The sequence below is a fragment of the Chroicocephalus ridibundus genome, chromosome Z (assembly GCF_963924245.1).
Source record: "Chroicocephalus ridibundus chromosome Z, bChrRid1.1, whole genome shotgun sequence".
NCBI lineage: Eukaryota > Metazoa > Chordata > Aves > Charadriiformes > Laridae > Chroicocephalus > Chroicocephalus ridibundus.
Window position 1 is genome coordinate 37,630,505 of NC_086316.1, and position 23,340 is coordinate 37,653,844.

At 38.1% G+C, this 23,340-nt stretch overlaps 1 protein-coding gene across 1 annotated transcript in view; it reads left to right on the forward strand.

The window, feature by feature from the left end:
- Positions 1–16,742, forward strand: part of MFSD14B (major facilitator superfamily domain containing 14B) — a 38,692-nt gene extending 21,950 nt beyond the window's left edge. Inside the window, exons 4-12 of the mRNA XM_063320247.1 lie at positions 419–546; positions 1,449–1,563; positions 3,370–3,588; positions 6,003–6,113; positions 6,680–6,751; positions 8,763–8,875; positions 9,817–9,914; positions 11,682–11,839; positions 16,041–16,742. Of these exons, the coding sequence (XP_063176317.1) occupies positions 419–546; positions 1,449–1,563; positions 3,370–3,588; positions 6,003–6,113; positions 6,680–6,751; positions 8,763–8,875; positions 9,817–9,914; positions 11,682–11,839; positions 16,041–16,244 (1,218 nt within the window). The 3' untranslated portion in view covers positions 16,245–16,742. The remainder of the gene's footprint in view (positions 1–418; positions 547–1,448; positions 1,564–3,369; positions 3,589–6,002; positions 6,114–6,679; positions 6,752–8,762; positions 8,876–9,816; positions 9,915–11,681; positions 11,840–16,040) is intronic.
- Positions 16,743–23,340: the final 6,598 nt, after the last annotated feature.

The window sequence follows — 23,340 nt, forward strand, 5'->3', positions numbered from 1 at the left end:
GCTTGGTTACACGAAACTCTCCCTTAAGATAGTCCAAATTGGGAGGGAATTTGGTTTTGGGATCTAGCACTAAGTCTCATGATAGAGGCTATGAAGGTAACCTTTGTGAAACTAAACTGTAGATTTTGCAGATCTTTAAGAAGCTTTTGCAGTCTGTGGTAATTATATGTTGAATCAAATTGATCTTGAAAAATGCATGCTTCCTCTTTTTTTTTTTTTTAATGCACTCAGGTTTAATAGATTTGAAACAAAACATGAGTCGCAGAAAAGTAGAAGAAATTGTGTACAATTACAGTTATCTGCAATTTTGTGTTTAATTTCAAATCAAATCGCAATTTTAGTCCTTTTTTATGTTGTGGTTAAAGTCAAACTTGGAAATATAAATATAGACATATTAATTGTTTTTCTTCTGTCACAGGGTTTTTTGTCCTTTCTCAGTGCTCCACTAATAGGTGCTCTGTCAGACGCATGGGGAAGAAAATCTTTTCTTCTTCTTACAGTTTTCTTCACCTGTGCCCCAATTCCGTTAATGAGGATAAGTCCATGGTAAGTGGTACAGACTGCAGTAGTGAGCTTGTCAGTATAGCAAAAATAAAGTCACAGGTGTAGTTTGGGGAACTGGAAGAGGTACAATAAGACAAGAGAAAGCCACTTTCCTTTCTAGATGTGACTGCATTATTATGGAGCTTTTCTGTTTAAGAGGTGTTAAAACTGCACATCTTTAAAAGCAGAAATTACAGAATGTGATTTAGTTACTGTATTCACAAAAGTGTAACAGCAATTGAAATGATTTTGTAGCCCTGTCTAACTCAGTTTTAAGCTCAGCTGTTAATTTATTTTTTTGCCCCCTGAGGACTGACAAAGCTGTAATAAACATATTTTTAAAGGTAAATGCACCTTAGAATTTATTGACCACAGAAAACAGTAACTGTTTCAAGTGAGATCATCTAACTCTTGACTAGGTAACTTTAAAGTCTTTACTGAGTGGAATTGACTTAGTTTCAATTTCATTTACATTCATTGTGAAACTTAGGAGGATTATGAAAAAACTTTGTGTACACTGAATGCATTAAGACTTCAGCTTCCAAAGCATTTCATATATGATGGTTTATTTGTTAATTATTTAAGAAACTGAGTTCTAAGAACATACCTTTTTCATAACTTAAACTTGCTTCAGCTTTGAGAATGTGAAAATGTATGGGTACCATGTCCTGAAGGGGCCACTTCTCCTTTTAGGCTGATGTAAAATTAAAATTTAAAAATTAAAAAAATTAAAGTGCTGTTTTCCGGTATTTAAGTGAGGCTGCATAATCATTCATCTCCAGTAAAGTTCTACGTTAGTTCTTGAGGAACGCTTCTCATAGATGAAATAAAAACTTCCTTGATTAGTAAGAGAAAAGCAAGAGGTCTTAGCTTAAACTTTCTAATTGTTGCTTTTAAATCATTAGGTGGTACTTCGCTATGATTTCGGTATCTGGAATCTTTTCTGTTACCTTTTCTGTAATATTTGCCTATGTAGCTGATGTAACCCAAGAACATGAAAGAATTGCAGCCTATGGACTGGTAAGATGCGCTAAACTTGGAAGAAAAGGTCAGATTATGACCTCCATATTGAACTTGTGTTTTGATGCACAGATTGTTTCCTGATTAAGGTACTGATGTTGATGGAGAAAGGAATGAACCATACATCAAGGCACTGTATTAGATTGGGAAATCTAATTCAGAGTTTTTACTGCTGTACAGACTACTCTGTGCTTATAGGAACAGAAGAAGAATTTATAGAGGGCATGTATAACAAAACATGTTTTAAATTTTGCAGGTAGAACAAGAAATGTTGTTAAAGGCAATGCAACTTATTTAATACTTGATCTGGCAATATCTTTCCACCGTCTGTAAATTGCACTTTCAGTTTATGTGACTTCTTTTTAATACAGAATGGCTTTTTGTATAGTCCAAAGGGGCCAGAAGGGCAAAAATGCATAATACAGTATTTTTACTAACTCAGTCATAACCTTTCTTAATTAGAGAGGAAAACAGTTCAGCTAGTACAAACTACTAATAATATAATATGATACAGTATAATAATATAATTCCTGCTTAGTTTGCTTTCCTGACTATCTGTATTGGTTTAGGAGACCCATTGGTAGATGCCCTTAGCCTTTGAACATCATTTATCCCTTCATCCTCTCTGTGTCTGTTATCACCATACAGATAGATGGATAGATTGATTTATGGCCTTGGTTTCTTGGCTGACTGTGCTGTACTTTGAGATCTTAAGGTTTCCCTTTATTTTTAGCCTTAGAGATGTATGAGTCATCAGATGATGATTTAACTGTTAAGAAAATAAAGGACTTAATTCTTTTGTAGAAACTTGTGTGTATTGTAGCAGAGCTCAAAACAGGTTTATAAATTCTGGAATTCCCTCTTTATTTCTCCTGCCCCAAAAGTCTATAAGTATATTTGGAGCATATATATTTGCCTGCCTTTAAACAGGTTTTTGTTAACAGAAACAGCTTTATCTAAAATTCTATAAAGTGATAAAGTGCAATTGTTTTAACGAGGCCTGTATCTCTTTGTAATTAGTTTGTTCTACCTTTTCCTTAGGATTTTTTTTCTAGCTTGGTATAAAGCTATATATCTAGTTTATGTTCTTATTTTATAAAATAGTTCTGCAGAGTGGTTTTTATTTTGGGGTCTGCAAAAGAGTGTTAATTAAAAAAGCCAAACTAGCTTTATTCTAACATTTTCTGATGATTTTTATAGTGAAATTTAACTACTGCACTTGATTTTTCATCATGTTCTGCTGTATGTGAATGTACTAAGTGATCTGTTAGTAGCTGCGTGTCACTACAACATAGTATGAAGCAATACAGTAGTTGCTGAAGTTATTATCATAACTAGTGATCTCCTAGTTTGCTGTGCTATCCAGTGGTAGCTAGTACTTAAAATGCAAACTGTAAACAAAGGCAGTATGTATTAATCTATGTATTACCCAGAGTGCTATGGCTCAGGTTCGCTTAGGCATTTAAATGTGGTGACAACTTTTTCAGTGAAATCTCATCAAACATAATTGGAAATCAAAAACCCTCTTAGTCTATTTGAAAGTAAGAGCCATTTTGCTTTGAGCCAAACTTGTTCTTTGACTGCAAATCTTGTCTTACATGGTGAGCTGTGGAGGAGGCTGGAGAAACTTTATTTGGACCCATATTTAATGTCATAAGTGATTTTTTTTTTAACTTAAATTTTGACTGGTGTTTTTTTTAAAACCATACTTCTGTGGAGGGGTGGTGGTGTTGAGCAAGTTACTCTACTTTTTTGCAATGGCAGAATAACCACTTTGACAAGTTTGTAAACTGTCCTTGTGCCTAGGTATCTGCCACCTTTGCAGCAAGTTTGGTAACTAGTCCTGCTATTGGAGCATACCTGTCTGCCAGCTATGGAGATAATCTTGTTGTACTGGTGGCCACATTGGTGGCTGTGGTGGACATCTGTTTCATCCTGCTAGCTGTACCAGAATCTCTGCCAGAAAAAGTGAAACCTGCTTCATGGGGAGCTTCTATATCATGGGAACAAGCAGACCCTTTTGCAGTAAGATGCACTTCGATAAATAATTAATAAATAATTGATGATTAATTAATTATTAATAATAATAAATAGTATTTTGTAAGCTTGAGAAATCTTTAAGCTTGTGGGTAGCTTGAGTGTTGAATATACCATAATCTCTGTTCTCTGCTTTTTCACAAAAAGATCTAGCTACATTTAAAGACCAAAACCACACCAAACTTCATGGATTAAATGATTCTTGAATTATAAACAACGTTTGGTGTGACATCCAAAATGTTTTACTTTTCTAGCTTGCTTGTTCTTTTCTATTGTAAGAGAAATGCTGAATTCTTACACCACTACAGACCCCAAAACCTGATATCATAAAACTTTTCCATATTCATTTTATGCTTTGTACTTTTGGTTGGTAATATCTTTCACCACTCTTGAATTTCACTTTTTGTTATATTTGTTTTCTTTTTAATAGAATCATAGAATGGTTTGGGTTAGAAGGGACCTTAAAGATCATCTAGTTCTAACCCCCCTGCCATGGTCAGGGACACCTCCCACTAGAACACATTGCTCAAAGCCCCATCCAGCCTGGTCTTGAACACTTCCAGGGATGGGGTATCCACAACTTCTCTGGGCAACCTGTTCCAATGCCTGACCGCCCTCACAGTAAAAAATTTCTTCCTAATTTCTCATCTAAATGTCCCCTCTTTCATTTTAAAACCATTACCCCTTGTCCTGTCGCTACACTCCCTGATAAAAAGTCCCTCCCCATCTTTCCTGTAGGCCCCAGTACCTTAAGGTACTGGAAGGCTACTATAAGGTCTCCCCGGAGCCTTCTCCTCCAGGCTGAACAACACCAAATCTCTCAGCCTGTCCTCATGGCGTAGGTACTCCAACCCTCTGATCATCTTCGTAGCCTTCCACTGGACCCATTCCAACACGTTCATGTCCTTCTTGTGCTGAGGACTCCAGAGCTGGACACAGGACTCCAGGTGTGGTCTCACCAGAGTGGAGTAGAGGGGTAGAATCCCTCAACCTGCTGGCCTTCTTTTGGTGCAGCCCAGGATGCAGTTGGCTTTCTGGGCTGCAAGTGCACATTGCCTGCTCATGTTGAGCTTCTTGTCCACTAGCACTCCCAAGTCCTTCTCCTTGGAGCTGCTCTCCTCCAGCAGCTGCAGCTGCATTCTCTGCCCAGCCTGCATTTGTGCCTGGGATTGCTATGACCCAGGTGCAGGACCTTGAACTTGGCCTGGTTGAACTTCATGAGGTTCGTACGGGCCCACCTCTCAAGCCTGTCCAGGTCCCTCTGGATGGCATCCCTTCCCTCCAGTGTGTGAGTCATCAGCAAACTTGCTGAGGGTGCACACAATCCCACTGTCTGTGTCTCCGACAAAGATGTTAAATGGCACTGGTCCCAGTACTGACTCTGAGGAATGCCACTCGTCACTGGTTTCCACTTAGACGTTGAACCGTTGACCAGAACCCTTTGAGTGCAGCTATCTAGCCAGTTTCTTATCCACCAAGTGGTCCATCCATCAAATCCATGCCTTTCCAATTTAGAGACCAGGATGTCATGCAGGCCAGTGTCAAATGCTTTGCATAAGTCCAGGTAGATGAGATGGGTTGCTCTCCCCTGATCTACCAATGCTGTGGCAACATGATAGAAGGCCACCAAATTTGTCAGGCATGACTTGCCTTTGGTGAAGCCATATTGGCTGTCACCAGTCAATAGAATGTATCTATGAAGCCTAATTTTCCTACAGGCTTATATAGGAAGGGTTAAAACATACTATGCAGTCTTTCTTGTATCTTGTTGACTTATTCATGCTTACTCAGCTAATTTGTGTTTGTGTTACACCTTGCTCTCCTTAAGAGAGGAAAGAGTGATTGTTCTTCATGAGATCCATTCTGCTGGGAGCTGGCTGTGAATGTTGAGTGATGAGTGTCATGCTTGAAAGTCTGCAGTTAAAGAATTTGTTTTCCATAATTTATTTGTTACTTAAACTGATACATGTTATGGGTGAACAAATAAAAGAAATGTACAAGCATAAATACTCATAATTTGGGAAAAGAAACAGTTGTAAATGAGCTGTATTATTTACTAGCATCTTTAAGAACAGATTGTTACAGAGATTGATTAGAAGATATCATGCATTTCCCTAAATAGGATATGATTCTGTTTTATGTGAATACTTGTAACCTGGCACTGAACAGTAGCTTCAAAAATCAAACGTAAACTTTGCAAGACTTGGATACCACAAAACTTATATAACAGAGGTTTCTAACTTAAAATTCAGCTTAACTGTTTCCGTGTGTGATTTTTTTTGACTCATATGCGTGGGTAAAAAATGGATTTTAAAAAAGTGAATATACCTTCTGCTTTCTGTATGCTTTCATTAGACTTTATATAAATGTTCCAATACTTGTTTTGCTTCTTTGTTTTACAGTCTTTGAAGGTTAGAAAAGATTCTACGGTTCTCCCGATCTGCATTACAGTGTTTCTCTCCTATCTGCCTGAGGCTGGCCAGTATTCTAGCTTTTTTCTGTACTTGCGACAGGTAAATGTTGGTTCTTCTCTGTGGTGTCTTCTCATCTTATTAAGGATGTTTACATAACTGTTACCCAAAACCTCTTTATTTTTTTGAAGACTTTGCTCAGAAACCTGCTCTCTGGCAGATTACAGCTTTAAAAAATGAAGGTATGGTACTTTGATAAGCCAAGAACTGAATATCACTTGGCTCCTGATGCATAAACCCTGCCATAGCTTAAGCTTGTGTTACATAACATTAAGCAGACTTTTGTTCCCATTCAGTCCAGTAGTTTGTATGTCTTGAGGTGGGATCTTGCCTGTTGAAGAGCTGTTGTGTCTGTGGGAGGGGATAGAGGACTTCAATTTCCAGATACATAACGTCCTCTGCCTCCCTTTTTTAAGACCTTTTTTTTTTCTTGTGTGCATTTCTTCACAAGCAGTATAGTTAAGGATTATTCTTGAAAGTGGACACTTCTGTATGGATTTAGATTATAAGCGGGGATCAGTGTTTTCTTTGAAGAAGGTATCTCTTTGCTAGTGATTGACCTGGATTGTGTTTGGCATTTGTTTTATGTATTTTCTGGTTCTCTTCAGATCATAGGTTTTGGATCTGCTAACATTGCAGGATTTATAGCTGTGGTAGGCATTCTGTCTATAATAGCTCAGGTAAGCTTTATTCTTTCTAGTGTTTCATTAAACGGTACAAACTGAATGCCACGTCTTCTGACTATTAAGCTTGTCTGTAAACCATGTTATAAAATGCCAATGCACCTTTCATTCACTAAAGGCTCATATGTAGTCTACGTAAATGTCTTGCTTTAAATCTGCTTTCCTTAGAAATACTAGACCTGGACATCAGAAAACAAAACTAAAATTTGCTAAGCTTAGCTCAGTAAATTTGCTGGAACTATGGCTTTAAATGTATTAAAATAATGTGGGAAATTCGTTACTTAATGCAAGGCCTTCTCAAAGGGGAATGTGTTATTTTAAGCAAAAGTCATGCTACTTGCACCTATTCAGTTGGCCTATGCTATCAAACTTGCCTACAAATGATGCAGGTAATTGACACGGTCTGTCCACGGTTGCTTAGGCTCAGCGTGGAGGCCGAGGAACTGTGAGGACTTGGTATATTGTTTTCATACGTCTTAATTGGCAACAGTGAGCTGGTTTTTGGACAGGTCCTTTATGCCTTTTAGAAATCAAACAGCTTTTATGATGTGCTCTTTGGTATCTTTATGGGACCATTTGTCTTCCTGCTGTGTTAACAGGAAGAGGAATGGCACGTACAATGTTCTGTAACCTTGTTGCCGTCCTTAGCAGAGTGGAGGTCTCACTGTGAAGCAACACATTCTCCGGCGTCAGTTGGTGTCCTTTGTTATTAATACAAGTCATTAATTTAATCCTTACTCTGTGGTTTGGTCTGGTGCTTTTCTGTGCCCTCACATTTGCCAATCATGCTTTATTCAGACCAGTATTTTTGCTAAAAGTCTCTAAAATGCCTGCCCTTCTGGTTCCTAATTTTCAGTGTAAAATTAGGAAAGTCTGTGTTGATTTTTGAACTCTTTGAAGTGTGCAGCTTATTGAAATAAGCTTTGCTTCATAAATACCAATTTGTATTGGTGTGTTGGATATCTCCAGATAAAACTGATCACATGTAGATAGAATTACTGGGATTTTTTGCTATATAGCTTTCAAACTGGCTTAGTCTAAGAATGAGAAACAAGAAGAATACTGTGAGGGAGATGTACGTGAGAGACAAGTACACTCTGCTCTGTGGTCCTTCTGGTTCCTTTTCTCTGGCCATTTACTGATACGTTGCCGAGTTCCTCATGTTAAAGAAAAACATGTGCACTGTTAACTGAATGAAGTTGTCTGTATGGATGTTGCTTTACTAGGAACAGTCTCCTCCTTGCCATGAGTGCATTGCTGTTGTATCTGAATTGGGACCTCCTTCCCTCTCAGCAGTAACACTTCTAATGATGAAAAACAGTGGTCTTCCTTTAGGATTAGTTTCCATGTACAAATAAAAATTTGAGTGGTGTAAAGGTAATTGGTGATAATTGGTGTAAGTGCTGAAAATGTAACAAAAGATGCCTAGGAATTCGCCCCAGCCAAATTTCAATGCCTATGGTGATGTTGGAAAAGCAGCAGGATTTACTTCCTGCTGTTAACTGTAAATTTGGCTAGGAGTTCACCTGACCTAAAGAGATTACTTTTTTCTGCACTAACAGTCTTTTTTTTTTTTTCTCTAGTATTTGTAGATACTGGTAAATTCAGCCCGTATCCAGCCTGTACTATCTTAACTATCAAGTTAAGAAACTTGATACCAGCATTTATTGTGGTAGTCTGTAGTCTGTAATGAGACACAATTGTAGAGGTGGAAAAAAAAGCCTGTTTACAGTAGAAACATTAACTGAATATGGTCCATAGGGAAGGCAATACATACGCTTCTCGATGTCCTGAAGTAGAAGCTCTTCAATAGTTAAGAATGTCTGTACATCAAATATTGATATGACTAGTCTGCATTTTGAAATTAATACAGGGGAAGTAAGAACACAAGTAGTGTGAAGTTCTTCAGCAGTTGAAAGGTCTTCTGAATTTCTTGGTGTAGAAGGAGACACTACTTTAGCAATCTGGCTTTTTAAAATAACTCTGGATGAACCTATTTCTCTTGCAGACTGTGTTTCTCAGTATCTTGATGAGGTCGATAGGGAACAAAAATACAGTTCTCCTTGGCCTTGGCTTTCAAATCCTTCAGTTGGCTTGGTATGGTTTCGGATCTCAGTCTTGGTAAGCACGCATTTGCATAGGTATATGCCTGTTAAGGAACTTAAAATGTTTTTCCAATAAATTTTACCACTTAGTTCTGTCATCATGAGTATTTAAATGTTCTGTGAATTCTCATTTGCATTACTCTACCAAAGTGTAGTCTGTATTTTGTCCATGTAGGAATGATAGCATTTTCCACGTATGTAGTGTAAGTTGCAAGCTAACAGCCCTTTTGAAAAAGAAGTCTTTGCTCTGTTTTGGTCCACTGAGTTTTATGTCTACAAAAGTGGTTAAAACATTTTCTTAAATGCACAAGCTAGTAAGTAGTATGTTCTCTCCGGTAATTCCGCTAGATCCGTTCTAATCAAATTCCGCTAGATCCATTCTAATCAGTTACTGGACCTCTACTTTTTTCTTTTTTTTCTAACATGTCATTCTCAAACTGTAACTATGTTTGGTCTTGGAAACTATCTAAAGCCTCTGTTTTTGGAAAAACTGTAAGTAAATTGAAATAGAATCATAAGCTGTAACAGCTTTTTATTTACAATGTTTGTTCTACAGACAGTGATGAATGCTTGTTCTATCAGCACTTTCTAGTGAGTTATACAAGGTAGAGAACTGCCTTACTGGGCCACCCTTGTAAAGTTGTTCCTTTGTACAGCCTTTGGAGAGGGAAAGCCTGTCCCTCACTTCACTCCCACTTCCTTCTTTTCCTCTGCTGTAATAGCTAGGATAAAATCAAAAGTGATTCTTTCCAAGAAGCTCAGGGTAATTTGTGAGAGGGGAGTAGGAAGAAGGCCCTGACCAGATAATTTCCAGTCTTTAGATACTTTTAATAAGAGTACTTTCAAAAGGACATTAAGCCTTAAATGAAGGTACCGTCCTTGTGGCCCTTCTTGAGGGAGGTTGGGAGCAATTATATGGGCAGTCTCATTTTTAATTCAAATTATGATTTAACATAGGATGATGTGGACAGCAGGAGCTGTAGCAGCAATGTCAAGCATTACATTCCCGGCAATCAGTGCTCTGGTTTCACAAAATGCAGAGTCAGATCAACAAGGTGAGTATTGAATGAATTTCTGTTTCATCGTCAGACTGCTTTCTTGGATGACTCTTCTGTCTAAAAAGCAGAATACTTACATAGGTGTAGTTTTCAAATATGTTGATGAGTAATGAGTTTCTTTGGTAGTAGCTGTGGAAGCCTGCCTATCCATGTAGAAAGGAAGGAGGTACACAAATTTATCAAATTTGCATTGCAAAATACATAGTTTCTGTCTGACCAACTGCTTGTCTTCTAGCTTCCTGTAAAAGTACTACAAAAGCAACAAAAGCATATGTGGTAACTTTCATGGTTCTTCCGTCCTCTTTTTTTGTGAAAACTAATATTGTCTTAAGTAGATAGTGAGTATTAATGTAACAATACTGTCTTTTTACTGGAAGCTAAAAACACATTTTACCAGATTAAAGTAAGCCTATACAAGAAACTCTATTCTGTGTGGAAAGGTTGGCCTTATTTGCAGTAATGCATCATATCTTCAAGGAATAGAAAAGGAAGCTTAAATAAACAGTTGATCTGAGAAGACAGAAAAATTCATTGGTATTAATGTGAAGAAGAAGGAACAATCAGAAATAAATCTTCATTTTAAATGAAGTGAGGGAAGGCATCATCACAAAATACAACGCTGGTGTATAATAACTGAATTTAATGTTCTTTTTTAAAAAAAATCCTGTACTTAGGGTTTATATGTATCCGTCTTGCTTTAACAGTGTACAACTTGAACATAGATAATGGGAGGTACAAAGGAGGTGCAGTTCTGGGAGACAGCTTTCAATTGAGTTTGAAAGGTGCAAAAGACAATGTTTTACGTGGCTTTTTTAATCATTCCTCTCCCCAGCTTTTGTTTCTAATAGAGGCGTTTAAAAGACTTGCTTTCTATTTATGTCATGAAATTAATAGTTTAGTTAAGTTGATAAAGTCATTGATCTTTCATTTTACTTAGAGGAAAGTACTGTTAGTAGCTCAGGCATACAATAATTTCTAGAGTGAAGTTTTGCCACCTAATGGCAAGAAGATTTCAAGCTTACATGTCAACATATGACGAAAACACTTGGAGAACTTTGTTTGGTGTGTTTTCTTTCCTTCCGTTTTACAAGTTACTGCCTGAAGAAGGAAGGGTATACGCAGACTAGTGACATTGTAAAAGTAGTGTTCTGTAGAATTGTATCTGTAAGATCATCAAAAAACTTCTTATACTGTTGTCACAATCACTTAATGAAGTTGAAACGGAAATACACATGTAAAACTTTGATTAATCAAGCTTTTAAAATAACCTAATGTAAAACCACAACCAATTCTGAATTTATTCTGAATTTACTGCAGCATACTGCTGATTTTACTGCCCCAAATAAGTTAGCTGGTACTTAAATAAATCCTGATATTAGACTGGTGAAGGGAAGAAATCTGTTTGTGCATATTTTGCCAATAACAACCCTTAACACATAGATACATTACTCTAAATTTCAGTTGAAAATAAATTGAGCCAGTAACCACTGCTTTGGGTGGGAAGATTAGATTTGCACATAAACTTGGTTACTCATATCACTTCCGGTGGCATGAAAGTACAGTGACAGAAGTATGATCGTGCCGGGGATTATTTTAATCTAGTAAGGTTGTCTTCAATGTATTTCTTCATATCTTAGTATGTACAAATAATTGAGACGTGCTACTTTGGAACAGCAATTAGAATACACTCAGAGATGTTGGCTCTGACGGTTTAATTCTTGATTTAAAAAAAAAGTCATATTCTTATCTTTTTTTCTTCTTTAGGTGTTGTCCAAGGAATAATAACTGGAATAAGAGGTCTTTGCAATGGCCTGGGACCAGCACTGTATGGCTTTATTTTCTTTCTCTTTCATGTGGAGCTCAATGAATTGCCACCTGATCAGACTTCTGAAAAAAAGGCAATGCAAGATCCCAGTGATGAGGTAAATTTTAAGATTTGGTGTGAAGTTTGCAGTGTAGAGCTCAGAAGGATAAAAAACTGTCATTTTTGGTTGATTTACAATCTTGATATCTAATTTTTGCATTACTTAATTCTCAGTTGTCACTTTATTGAACTATTAAGATAGCTCATAATTTAAATTTGATAGTAAATATTTAGTTTTATAACTATATATAATATTTAGGGTTTTTTTTAATATATAATATTTAGTTTTATAACCATAACAGTATTCTTTGGTTGAATACTGAAGTATTCTAACAGAACTGGTTAATTTCTTTTGATGTGAATCTACTCAAAACACAGCTGTAATCCTAAATTACAGCAAAATATTAAATTTTGACAATAGGAAGGTCGTTTTTGTAACTCAGTCAGTTGTACCAAGTTTATCTTTGAACCTTATAGCAAAAGTTTAATTATTCATGTACACAGTAATTCAGTATACAGTTGAGATACATTTTTTTTTTTTAATTATTTTTTTTTCAGTGGCAATAACAGTGCTGTTCATCACTGATATCCAATCCTATACAACACTTCTTTGAACTCCCTTCAGTCTTTTCTTGTATTCTTTACATCTTTGTTTCAGGTCTACATTTTTGTCTGCTTTGTTGGTTTCCCATTTGGCTTCCAAGATACCAAATCTATGCTTACCAGAGCTCAGAGACCCTTTTTTCTTTTTAGCTTGAATGCTGTGATTTCTTCAGCTACAATTTCATTGCTTTTTCAAAATTCTATGAATAGACTTTTCAGAGAGATTATGATCTCTTAGATTACCATTAATCTGTTTAAGAACAGATTATCTGAATATGTAAACAACTGGTGACTGTTACTGTGGAAACAAGTGTTTGTTGTTCATCCCTGAGTCTGTGCATCTTTCCAGATATTAACTGTAACCAGTGCTTGAACATATTGCTCCTGTACGTCTGGTGAGGAGGTCCATAACTTGTTCAAGCAAACTGAGTAGAGATTTAGAGTAAAGGGGCAAAGACACTTTTTTTGTTGTACAAAAAGGAAACTGTAGTAAAATAGGGGAGAACCTTTATAATCATGATATCAGGTTTTCCAGAGCTTCGTCGTGCTTCCACTAGTTAAAATTTAAACGATGAACTCAGTTTTTTAAATGATCAAGTCACGTAAGCTTTTCTTAGGGGAAGGGAGTGTGTTGGCTCTTTGACCTTGTACACACATTTCTGTTACAAGTAATGTCAGTATGTTCTGTTACTTTGAGAATATCCATGTGTTTTTGTGTTTGTTGAAGTAGCCCAAAAGCATTACAGTGGAGCAACTGACTGTTCTGTAATTTATAAATGAGTCAAAACTTCTGTTGTGGAATTTTCTAAAACTTGCACTAGAAGAAATTCCTGCGCTGAAGCCTAGTGTATGAGCTTCCTTATAAAATAATGATTTTTCTAAGCTGTAAGTGTAAATTAAACTGTTGTTTCAGACATCCTTGTTTTCTTGAAAACCTATTTAATAAATAAGTAGACACTTTTTTAGTTAGCAGTACAGCAAAATCAGTAAGTATTTGCATAATTAAGATTGCTTTTTATTCTAATTTCAGTGGGATAGTTTTTATGTTTAATTATGTATGTACTCATAAACTTTGTTAAATGTCTGTAACTACATCTCTGCCTTTTAATAGTTACCGGGCACCTAACACTTAAAACTATAACTCGGGAACATAACAATACTTTTTTTCCCTACTAATTCTTAAGTTCAAGTCTAATATAACAGTGGAAAGGAACTCCACAATTTGAATATTATGTAGCTTTAAAAATTGGTCGAAGTAAAATGAGTGAAAGTGAAAACCAGGCAACGCACCAAGACTGGACAGGGAAATTAGCAAATGTGTAGAAGCCTATCTTACAACACTAGTACTAATACCTTGCATTTGCAAGGCCCAAATGCAAGCTACCTGTCTCTCGATTTTGTTCAGTGTTTTAAATTGGTAACTAGGAGTTGCTTTACAGATACAAGTAATTTGAAAAATGCTAATAACAAGTTTAAATGGTGAAGTACCTTGTTTTAAAAGGTTACTGGATGTCAGTGGAACGGCAGTTAACTGATATAATGTCTTTTAGTCTATGACAAGCATTGTTAATTTTTTTTTTTTTGACATAACAGTGCATTGAGAATGCATGGTTACTGTGCTGAACCTTAATCAAACCCAATGTGCTATTGAGGTGAATTAAAACCAGTTCTTCCTCCTTTGTTTCCACTACTGTAATACTAGGTGTTAGTGCAAGGAAATAGATTTTTAAGTTATTATCAGAAATAGGTTATTTATATAGGTATTTTTAAAATTATTAGCGTGAGGGATAAATTGGTTTGTGTAACTTTTGACACATTTTACTTTAAGAGAAAGCCATTTAAAAAGAATATTTAACAAATGAAAGCTGGTTATCATCATAATTTAGAATTTTAACTTTATATCTGAAAGTCTTCTGTGTTCACTGGTGGACAGAATGCTAAAACAAATTGTTAGATATAATGGTTTTGTAAACCTTCATATTCAAATAATGATGACAGGAAAGTGGATGCAAATTTCAGTTATTTAAGGTGTAGAGTAAATGGAGGAGAAAACATTGTCGTGGTAATTCCTGGTGGTTGTTTTTTTAAACAGCTTGAACTTCTTTTTTTTTTCTTTTTTTTTGACTTGCCTTTAAGTATTCATTTATGTTACTCTTGAGTACTAGGAGGACTAGAGGAATAGGATTTTACTGAATATCACTTTTTTTTTTTTCCTCATGTGAGGGCTGCAATGTTACCACAGGTCACACTTCTAATTTTCTTCCACCAAGCAAAACATCTGATGCACCAACTCAAGAAAGATTGTGTATGTGCTCTGCCAAGCATAAATAGTAGAAGTTAAGCATATCTGTCTTAATTCCCATTTAAATAACTGGTTTTGAACCTGGAGAGCCTAAAGAGGAGAGTGAGGTTGCACAGGGCACCCTTACAGCAAACAGTACATTCATAGGCTGTGTTTGGAGAGTAATAATAACACTTGGCAATGCAGTGGGCAAGGACTGCATTTCAAAGCTTCTTACTCCCTTCAGTGAAACCGCAATAGTGGAATATTCAAAAGCTGCTCAGGTAAATCAGCTGTTATACTACAAGTGGGCATATTAATATGTGGAAATTTATTAAGTACTTGTGGACTTAGCAGCACTTGAAGATTTCAGTAATGTTGTTAATATAAATTCTGTTAATATTATTATATACTTTAAATTTAGACATCATCAGCTGAAAAATTAGGCCTCTGCTTGTAGCAAGAGTTGAAGCAAGGAAAATATCCTTTTATGGTATGCTTAATTTCAGATACTTTCGCACTTCATATTAGAATAATTTACTGCATTTCATTTGGTAGAAAAGTAGTGCACTGGACTGACAAATTTAATCTTGTGGTTTTGTTTGGTTTTAGTTCACAAAAATACAGAAAAGTTGTTTAAGATTTAAAAAAAAAAAAACAACAAAATTGGGGGATTGCTACACTGTCTTTTGTAGAGTTTTGTCATCAGACTTAGCTGGTTTAAAACACCTTTCTGGTGTTTGTTTTTAATTGTGGTTTTGAAATGTGTATAAGTTGTATTTTAAGTTTTAAAATAAACTGCTTAGAAGCAAAAGAGAATAACTCCAAAGACCCAAGTTATCATACATGCCAGCAACCTATCTGTTCAGTGAGAACAGTACATACTGCATAGCCTGCCTTTCCTCACTAATGTATTAGTTTTTTGGGATATTTTTTTTTTTATTCAGCTAACTTGATTCTAAAGTTTGCCACCCGTGGAAGCAAGTTGAAAAAGTGAAATTAAGTGAAAAATTTATTGAGCATTTGTACTTCTGGATGTTGAAAACTTACCCTATGAATCTTCACAGGAGTCTTGCTGATTTAACAGGCATGTTGCCTAAAGAAAAAAAATAATTACAAAGAAGCATTCGTCAATGTCTGTTTCATCTGCGGGGCAGTTCTGTTGCCAGTTGATAGTTTGCATTTTTCTGTTTCTTAGATCACTGTGCAGACCAGAAAATTCACGTTGCAGTGCACATATGAACTAGTTTGCATAAACTTTATAGTCACTATAAAAACATCTCCCACTATCTCCTGCCTTAATGTTATATTTCTTAATGCAGAAGTCAATGTCTCAAACTTCATGAATTCTTTGATGTGCCTTGTTTCCCCGCAGAGATCAATCGTTTCTGGTCCACCCTTCCTGGTTGGAGCATGCATTGTTCTTCTGGCTTTTCTAGTCGCCTTATTTATTCCTGAGCACAGCATAGACAACAGTACCAGAAAACACAGCAACAGCATCAGCAGTACTCTAAGTAACAACCTAGACCAAAGTAGTGAAGAGGACATTGAACCACTGCTGCAAGATAGCAGTGTATGAAGGCTAACTTCCAAGGAGACTATGGAAAAAATTCATGCACTGAACTGTGGCTGTGGAAGTTTGATGGGATGTACAGGGTATCTGGCCTCTGAAAGGAAGACAGCTGTGTACAAGGGAAGGTCACATGCTGTATGATACTTGAGGTTGATACAATACTTGCAGGAGCATTTGTTCAGCATGGCAGGTGACAACTGGGTGTGATTCTACCCAGTATTGGACTGCAAATGCTAGGTCAAATCCTGGTATTGGGCAGAAACCCGAATATACAGACATAACGGAATTTTTATTAAAGTTTGAATGTTCAGTTCCCAAAGTTGTATACAAAATAATCAGGTTTGAGGCAGAGCTGTTTCTGCCACTGCTGTTAAAGGTTGTTTTGCCTTTCTTAGCCTTTTATCTGCATGTATGCCACATGTAGCCCTCACAATGTGAGGGGGACTGATGTATGTGATCTGTGTATCTGAAATAGTGGTTATCAATAAAAGTACATTTTCTGAAGATGCATTCTCAAATACTGTTTAGTAACAAGAAGTCCAGTAGTTACCAGAAAGCATTGATGAAACTGAGATCACTTCTGAGGGTGTATGACACATGACAGTCATTACCCATAAATGAAGGTTATATTGAAGTCTTAAACCCATGTTCCAGAACAGTCAGTTCTGAGCAGTTAAAGCAAATCCAGATGGCACCTGAGAGCACTGGTCACATTAATGTTTTGCTGATAAAAAATAGAACTTTAATTGTAAAATGAGCAGTGTCAGAAACATGGACACTCCTGACTCATGAGGCAGGAAAACCAGTGGGTGCCAGAGTAGTTTACATCAAGAAATACGCATATTTATTGCATTTTGTCACTTTATCTGTCATATGAAATAATCTTTCCTATTAATTCTTTTCACCTCTGCCTTAACTGCTACATAGCGTTCAGTTATTAATCATATTTAGCCTTAGGATCAATGTCTTACCTGCTGAATCTCATGGATATATTCATATCAAATTTCCTTTCTAAAAGATGGTTCAAAGAAGTTATGAATGGCTACAAATGTGCTAATTTTTAGAGACATTTTATGAAAAATACAAATTTATATGTATTTTGCTGCAGCATAAATGGATTGTTAAACCCAACTTTAATGAAGTACTCCTATGAATGTTTTATAGTATGAATATATGTAGATATTTGTAAGGAGTTTTAATTTTTCAGATGGGGTGCTGTGTAAATCATGTATTTATAAATGTAATGAGGGTACTGACAGATATACAGTTTTTTAAAAGGACTGTGGATTGACTGAAAAAATCTTAAAAATATATATTTTGAAACTTGTTCCACGGAGATAACAAACCTTTTGTACTATGCAGTATGGTTTTTAAGTTAATAAGCTTCCTAATGCATAATAAATCTACTTCTTAAGCTTTCTAGGTTTTACGTGTTTTCTTCCAAGTTTCAGTATTGTGTCTTCCCTGCTTCAGAACAGAAGTGGTTTAATCCTAATGTTGGATCACAGTACCTGAATTCCTGTTGTACTGCTGTGTTGTGTCTGTGTCATCGAGCATGGTGAAAAGCATGCTTTGCTCAGAAGTCCATTTGGTGTCTGACATGGTGTCTACTGGGGTAGAGAAGTGGAAAGAGTGAAAGGGAGTCAGTGTAAAAAAAAAAAAAAAAAAAAAAAAAAAAAAAAAAAAAAAAACAAACCTGACTACTGATCTGAATAGCTCTACAGAATCAAGATGCTTTTTCGGATGAGGCTTAGGTGGTGTTTTTAGAATCATAGAATAATAGAATCATAGAACCATTTAGGTTGGAAAAGACCCTTGGGATCATCAAGTCCAACCATCAACTCCACAAAGTTCTCCCTTACACCATATCCCTTAACACCACAGGGATACTTTGAATTACTTGGAATCCAAGCCTGAGCTTTTATGCTGGATATTTTATTTTTGCTGCAGGCCAGACTGTAGTCAAGTAGGTTTTGCCTGATCCCAGTGTAGAATGTCTTAAACTTGATATAGAACTTAAGAGATCATACAGTATGTTAGTGTTAAAAGTAGCGAGTGTCAAATTTATTACTGATAATAAGTATTCCAGCAATGGATCAAATATGAATTTTTATAGTAGAATCACAGGATGGTTGGTGTTACAAGGGAACTTTAAACATCACAAGGCATGGACATCTTTCACTAGATCAGGTTGCCCAGAGCCCTGTTCAACCTGACCTTGAATGCTTTCAGGGATGGGGAACCTACCACCTCTCTGTGTCCACTCTGAACTTAACACTTTTCAGTTTAAAACTGTTGCCCCTTGTCCTGTCATGACAGGCTCTGGTAAAACATATCTCTCTCTTTCTTACAAGTCCCCTTTGTATATTGAAAGGATCTCTCCAGAGTCTTCTTTTCTCCAGGATGAACAATCCCAACTCTCTCTGTCTGTCCTCATAGGAGAAGTGCTCCAGCCCTCTGATCATCTTTGTGGCTCTCTGGACCCTCTCTAACAGGTCTGTCCTGTGCTGGGAACCCAGAGCTAGATGCAAAAAAATATTTTGAGCATGCACCTATACTGGTATAAATTTATAAATTCTATTAATGTACTGCTGTACTAATAAAGTATAATATAAAAATAAATGAAAAAGTGTAAGATATAGATTAAGTAAACAATTTAAAAATATTTTTATTAGTGGTACAAAGTAACTTTCTGCTCTTACTAGAAAATTAGTGACTAAGTGATGCTATGGAACGTGCTTTGTTATTTTTTTACAATCTTGGTTTAACACTGTCGTACAGAGATTCAACTGTCTCGTTCTAAATTCAATTTATTTTGACACTTGGTTTTAATGGCTGTCATTGCTGAAAAAGATACCTCACAAAGATACATAGATCCAAATGGAAGAATGGATACTTACTAAATAGTGAGGCTCATTTATCAATCCCATCCACCAATTATGCAAAGGTGTTTGTTGAAATTCAGCTAGTAAGTTTCCATCTTGCTTGATGTCAATCAGTTTTTCTTGCAAGCTAACTGGAAGGTCTTGAATTTTTGTGGGTTTTGTTTAACAAATATTTTGAAAACCCACTAAAATTCTTAATTTGAAAGATCTTTTAAACAGGTGAGAAGATTGTTTCTCTGAGTTCAAGTGTAGAGGTATGAGAGTTTTTGTAGGTGATAGTTTTGCACCACTTTTTGCAACAAAATCACATGATGGTGGAAACATTTCCAAACTTCTGTTTTCAAAATGCTTTCTCCATACAATGAGGTTTTTTAAAAAAGCAGTTATTTTCTCACTTCTTGTAAAAATGTCATCTTTACCTTAGAGAGACAGATTAAATATTTTTCTAAAATATTGGCCTAGGTAGCATAGTACTGACAGGCCCTTTTCATCACAGAAAAGGTCATCAGATTTGGAGCACTTGCTTGTCTTTCTGTGAAAGAAAAATGCATAGTCATCTTTAAGTTTGATAATTCTTTAAGCACTTTGTTATGAACCAGTGAATCTCTGTGATACAGAAGACATTCATGGTCATTCCACATCTCTTTCCAAAGTACTGTAAAGATTCTAGTATTGAAAGGTCTTGGGTTTATAAAATGAATCATGTTGATGACATCTTGTAGCACTTTGTGCACTTCTGGCTCTTAACTTCTTTGCTGCACAAGCTTGCCCATTAGTGATCCAGTGAATTATTTGCACTATTGCTGTAACCTTTTTTTTTATTCCAGTGAAAGCAGCAACTCCATCAGTGGTTACGCTTGCACAATTTTTCCATAAAATATAATTTTTATTAAAGAAACTGTCTACTGTTGAAAATACACCTTCTCCAGTACATTTTTCCTTTAGTCACTCACAAAAAAAAAAGTTGTTCTTCATATATTTAATCATTTAAAAAAAATAGCAAGATTTGCTGAAACATATTAGGAACTCCTATACTTTCATCCAATTGTATAGGACACTTCCCACACCCTATAACTTGTTCTAATACTTGTTTATTCAAATCTTCAGCAATGTTTTCTATGGAATTTTGTGAAGTACTGGATTGAGTATCACTTGACTTCAAACATAGCTGAAAAAACTTCTTGTCATAGGTGACTCATTACTGAAGGGAACAGAAGGCCCAATATGCAGGCCGGACCCGGTACATAGGGAGGTCTGCTGCCTCCCTGGGGCCTGGGTCAAGGACGTGAAGAGGATGCTTCTCTCCCTGGTACGGCCCTCAGACTACTATCCACTTTTGCTCTTTCAGGTAGGCAGCGACGAGGTAACAAGAAGAAGTCCAAGGGCAATGAAGAAAGATTTCAAGACCCTGGGACGCCTGGTCAAGGGATCAGGAGCACAAGTTGTGTTCTCGTCTATTCCCCCAGTTGCGGGGAATGATGAGGGGCTAAATAGAAGGAGCCAGCAGATCAATGCCTGGCTTCGAGCTTGGTGCTGCTGGCAGGACTTTGGGTTCTTTGATCATGGCCTGATCTACAAAACGCCTGGCCTGCTGGTAACAGGCAGGAATACCTTGACCTCTAGGGGAAAAAGGGTTCTAGGACAAGAGTTATCGGGGCTCATTGAGAGGGCTTTAAACTAGATTTGAAGGGGGGTGGGGATGGTACTGGGCTTGCTGGTGAGGTGCCAGGGTGTAGTTGCTCAGCGCTCGTGGGCCAGTGTGCCAGTATTTCTGAAAGCCAGAAGGCACACCACATCTCAAGGGTCAAAACTACACACACAACTCCCTCTCTGAAATGCTTATACACCAATGCACGCAGCATGGGGAATAAGCAGGAAGAGCTGGAGGTCTGTGTGCGGTTGCGGGGCCATGATCTCATTGCAATTACTGAGACGTGGTGGGACAACTCGCATGACTGGAATGCTGTCATGGATGGCTATGTCCTTTTCAGGAAAGACAGACCAGCAAGGCGAGGTGGTGGAATTGCACTCTATGTGAGAGAGCATTTGGAATGCATTGAGCTCTCACTAGGGGCGGATGAAGAGCGGGTTGAGAGCTTATGGGTGAGGATTAAGGGACAGGCAAATATGAGGGACACTGTTGTGGGTGTTTATTACAGGCCACCTGATCAGGATGGGGAAACTGATGAGGCTTTCTACAGACAACTGAAGGTAGCCTCGCAATCGCAGGCCCTGGTTCTCATGGGGGACTTCAATCACCCCGATATCTGCTGGGAAGATCACACAGCCAGGCATGCACAGTCCAGGAGGCTCCTCCAGTGCATTGATGACAACTTTTTGACACAGGTGGTACAGGAGCCAACAAGGAGAGGAGCACTTCTAGACCTGGTACTGACAAACACAGAGGGGTTGGTGGAGGACATTAAGGTTGGGGGCACCCTAGGTTGTAGTGATCATGAAATGATTGAGTTCAGGATCATGGGTACTATCCACAAAACAACAACAAGAAGTAAAATTACAACCTTGGATTTCAGGAGGGCTAACTTTGACCTCTTCAAGAAACTGCTTGGAGAGATCCCGTGGGCTAGGACTCTGGAAGGCAAAGGGGCTCGAGAAAGCTGGTTGATATTCAAAGACCACTTCCTCCAAGCTCAGGATTGGTGCATCCCTAAGAGAAAGAAATCGGCCAAGGGACGCAGGAGACCTGCATGGTTGAGCAGGGAGCTTCAGAAAAAGCTCAAGTGGAAGAAGGAAGTTTATAATAAGTGGAAGAAGGGACTGACCCCTTGGGAGGATTACAAGAATGCCACCCGAGCGTGCAGGGATGAAACAAGGAAAGCCAAGGCCGCCTTGGAATTAGACCTGGCAAGGGACATCAAGCACAACAAAAAGAGCTTCTACAAGTATATTGGAAGCAAAAGGAAGACCAGAGAAGTTGTAGGCCCACTGCTGAATGAGGCAGGAGTCATGGTGACGGAGGATGTGGAGAAGGCAGAGTTACTGAATGCCTTCTTTGCTTCGGTCTTTTCTGCTCGGCCCAGCCCTCAGGAGTCCCAGGCATTGAATAAAGTAACAGGGAAAGAAGAAGACTTCCCTTGGGTTGAGGAGGAGCGAGTGAGGGACCAATTAGATCATCTAGATATTCACAAGTCCATGGGCCCTGATGGGATGCACCCAAGAGTGCTGAGGGAGCTGGCAGAAGTCATTGCTGGGCCGCTCTCCATCATCTTTGAAAAGTCCTGGAGAACAGGCGAGGTGCCTGGGGACTGGAGGAAAGCCAGTGTCACTCCAGTCTTCAAGAAAGGCAAAAAGGAAGAGCCGGGGAACTACAGGCCGGTCAGCCTCACCTCCATCCCTGGAAAGATGATGGAACAGCTCGTTCTGGGTGTCATCTCAAGGCACGTGGAGGAAAGGAAAGCTATCAGAAGTACTCAGCATGGATTCACCAAGGGGAAATCATGTCTGACTAATCTGATAGCCTTCTACGATGGCATGACTAGATGGATAGATGAGGGGAGGGCGGTAGATGTGGTCTACCTTGACTTAAGCAAGGCGTTTGACACGGTCTCCCACAGCATCCTCATAGGGAAGCTTAGGAAGTGTGGGTTAGATGAATGGACAGTGGGGTGGATAGAAAACTGGCTGAAAGATAGAGCTCAGAGGGTTGTGATTAGGGGCACAGAGTCTAGTTGGAGACCAGTGACGAGTGGTGTTCCCCAGGGGTCAGTACTGGGTCCAGTCCTGTTCAATATATTCATCAATGACCTGGATGAGGGGATAGAGTGCACCCTCAGCAAGTTTGCTGATGACACCAAGCTGGGTGGGGTGGCTGACACACTGGAAGGCTGTGCCACCATACAGAGAGACCTGGACAGGTTGGAGATCTGGGCAGAGAGAAACCTTATGAAGTTCAACAAGGGCAAGTGTAGGGTGCTGCACCTGGGGAGGAACAACCCCATGCACCAGTACAGGTTGGGTGCTGACCTGCTGGAGAGCAGCTCGGTGGAAAGAGACCTGGGAGTCCTGGTGGACAACAGGTTGACCATGAGTCAGCAATGTGCCCTTGTGGCCAAGAAGGCCAATGGCATTCTGGGGTGCATCAAGAAGAGTGTGGCCAGCACGTCGAGGGAGGTCATCCTCCCCCTCTACTCTGCCTTGGTGAGGCCGCACCTGGAGTACTGTGTCCAGTTCTGGGCTCCCCGGTTCAAGAGGGACAG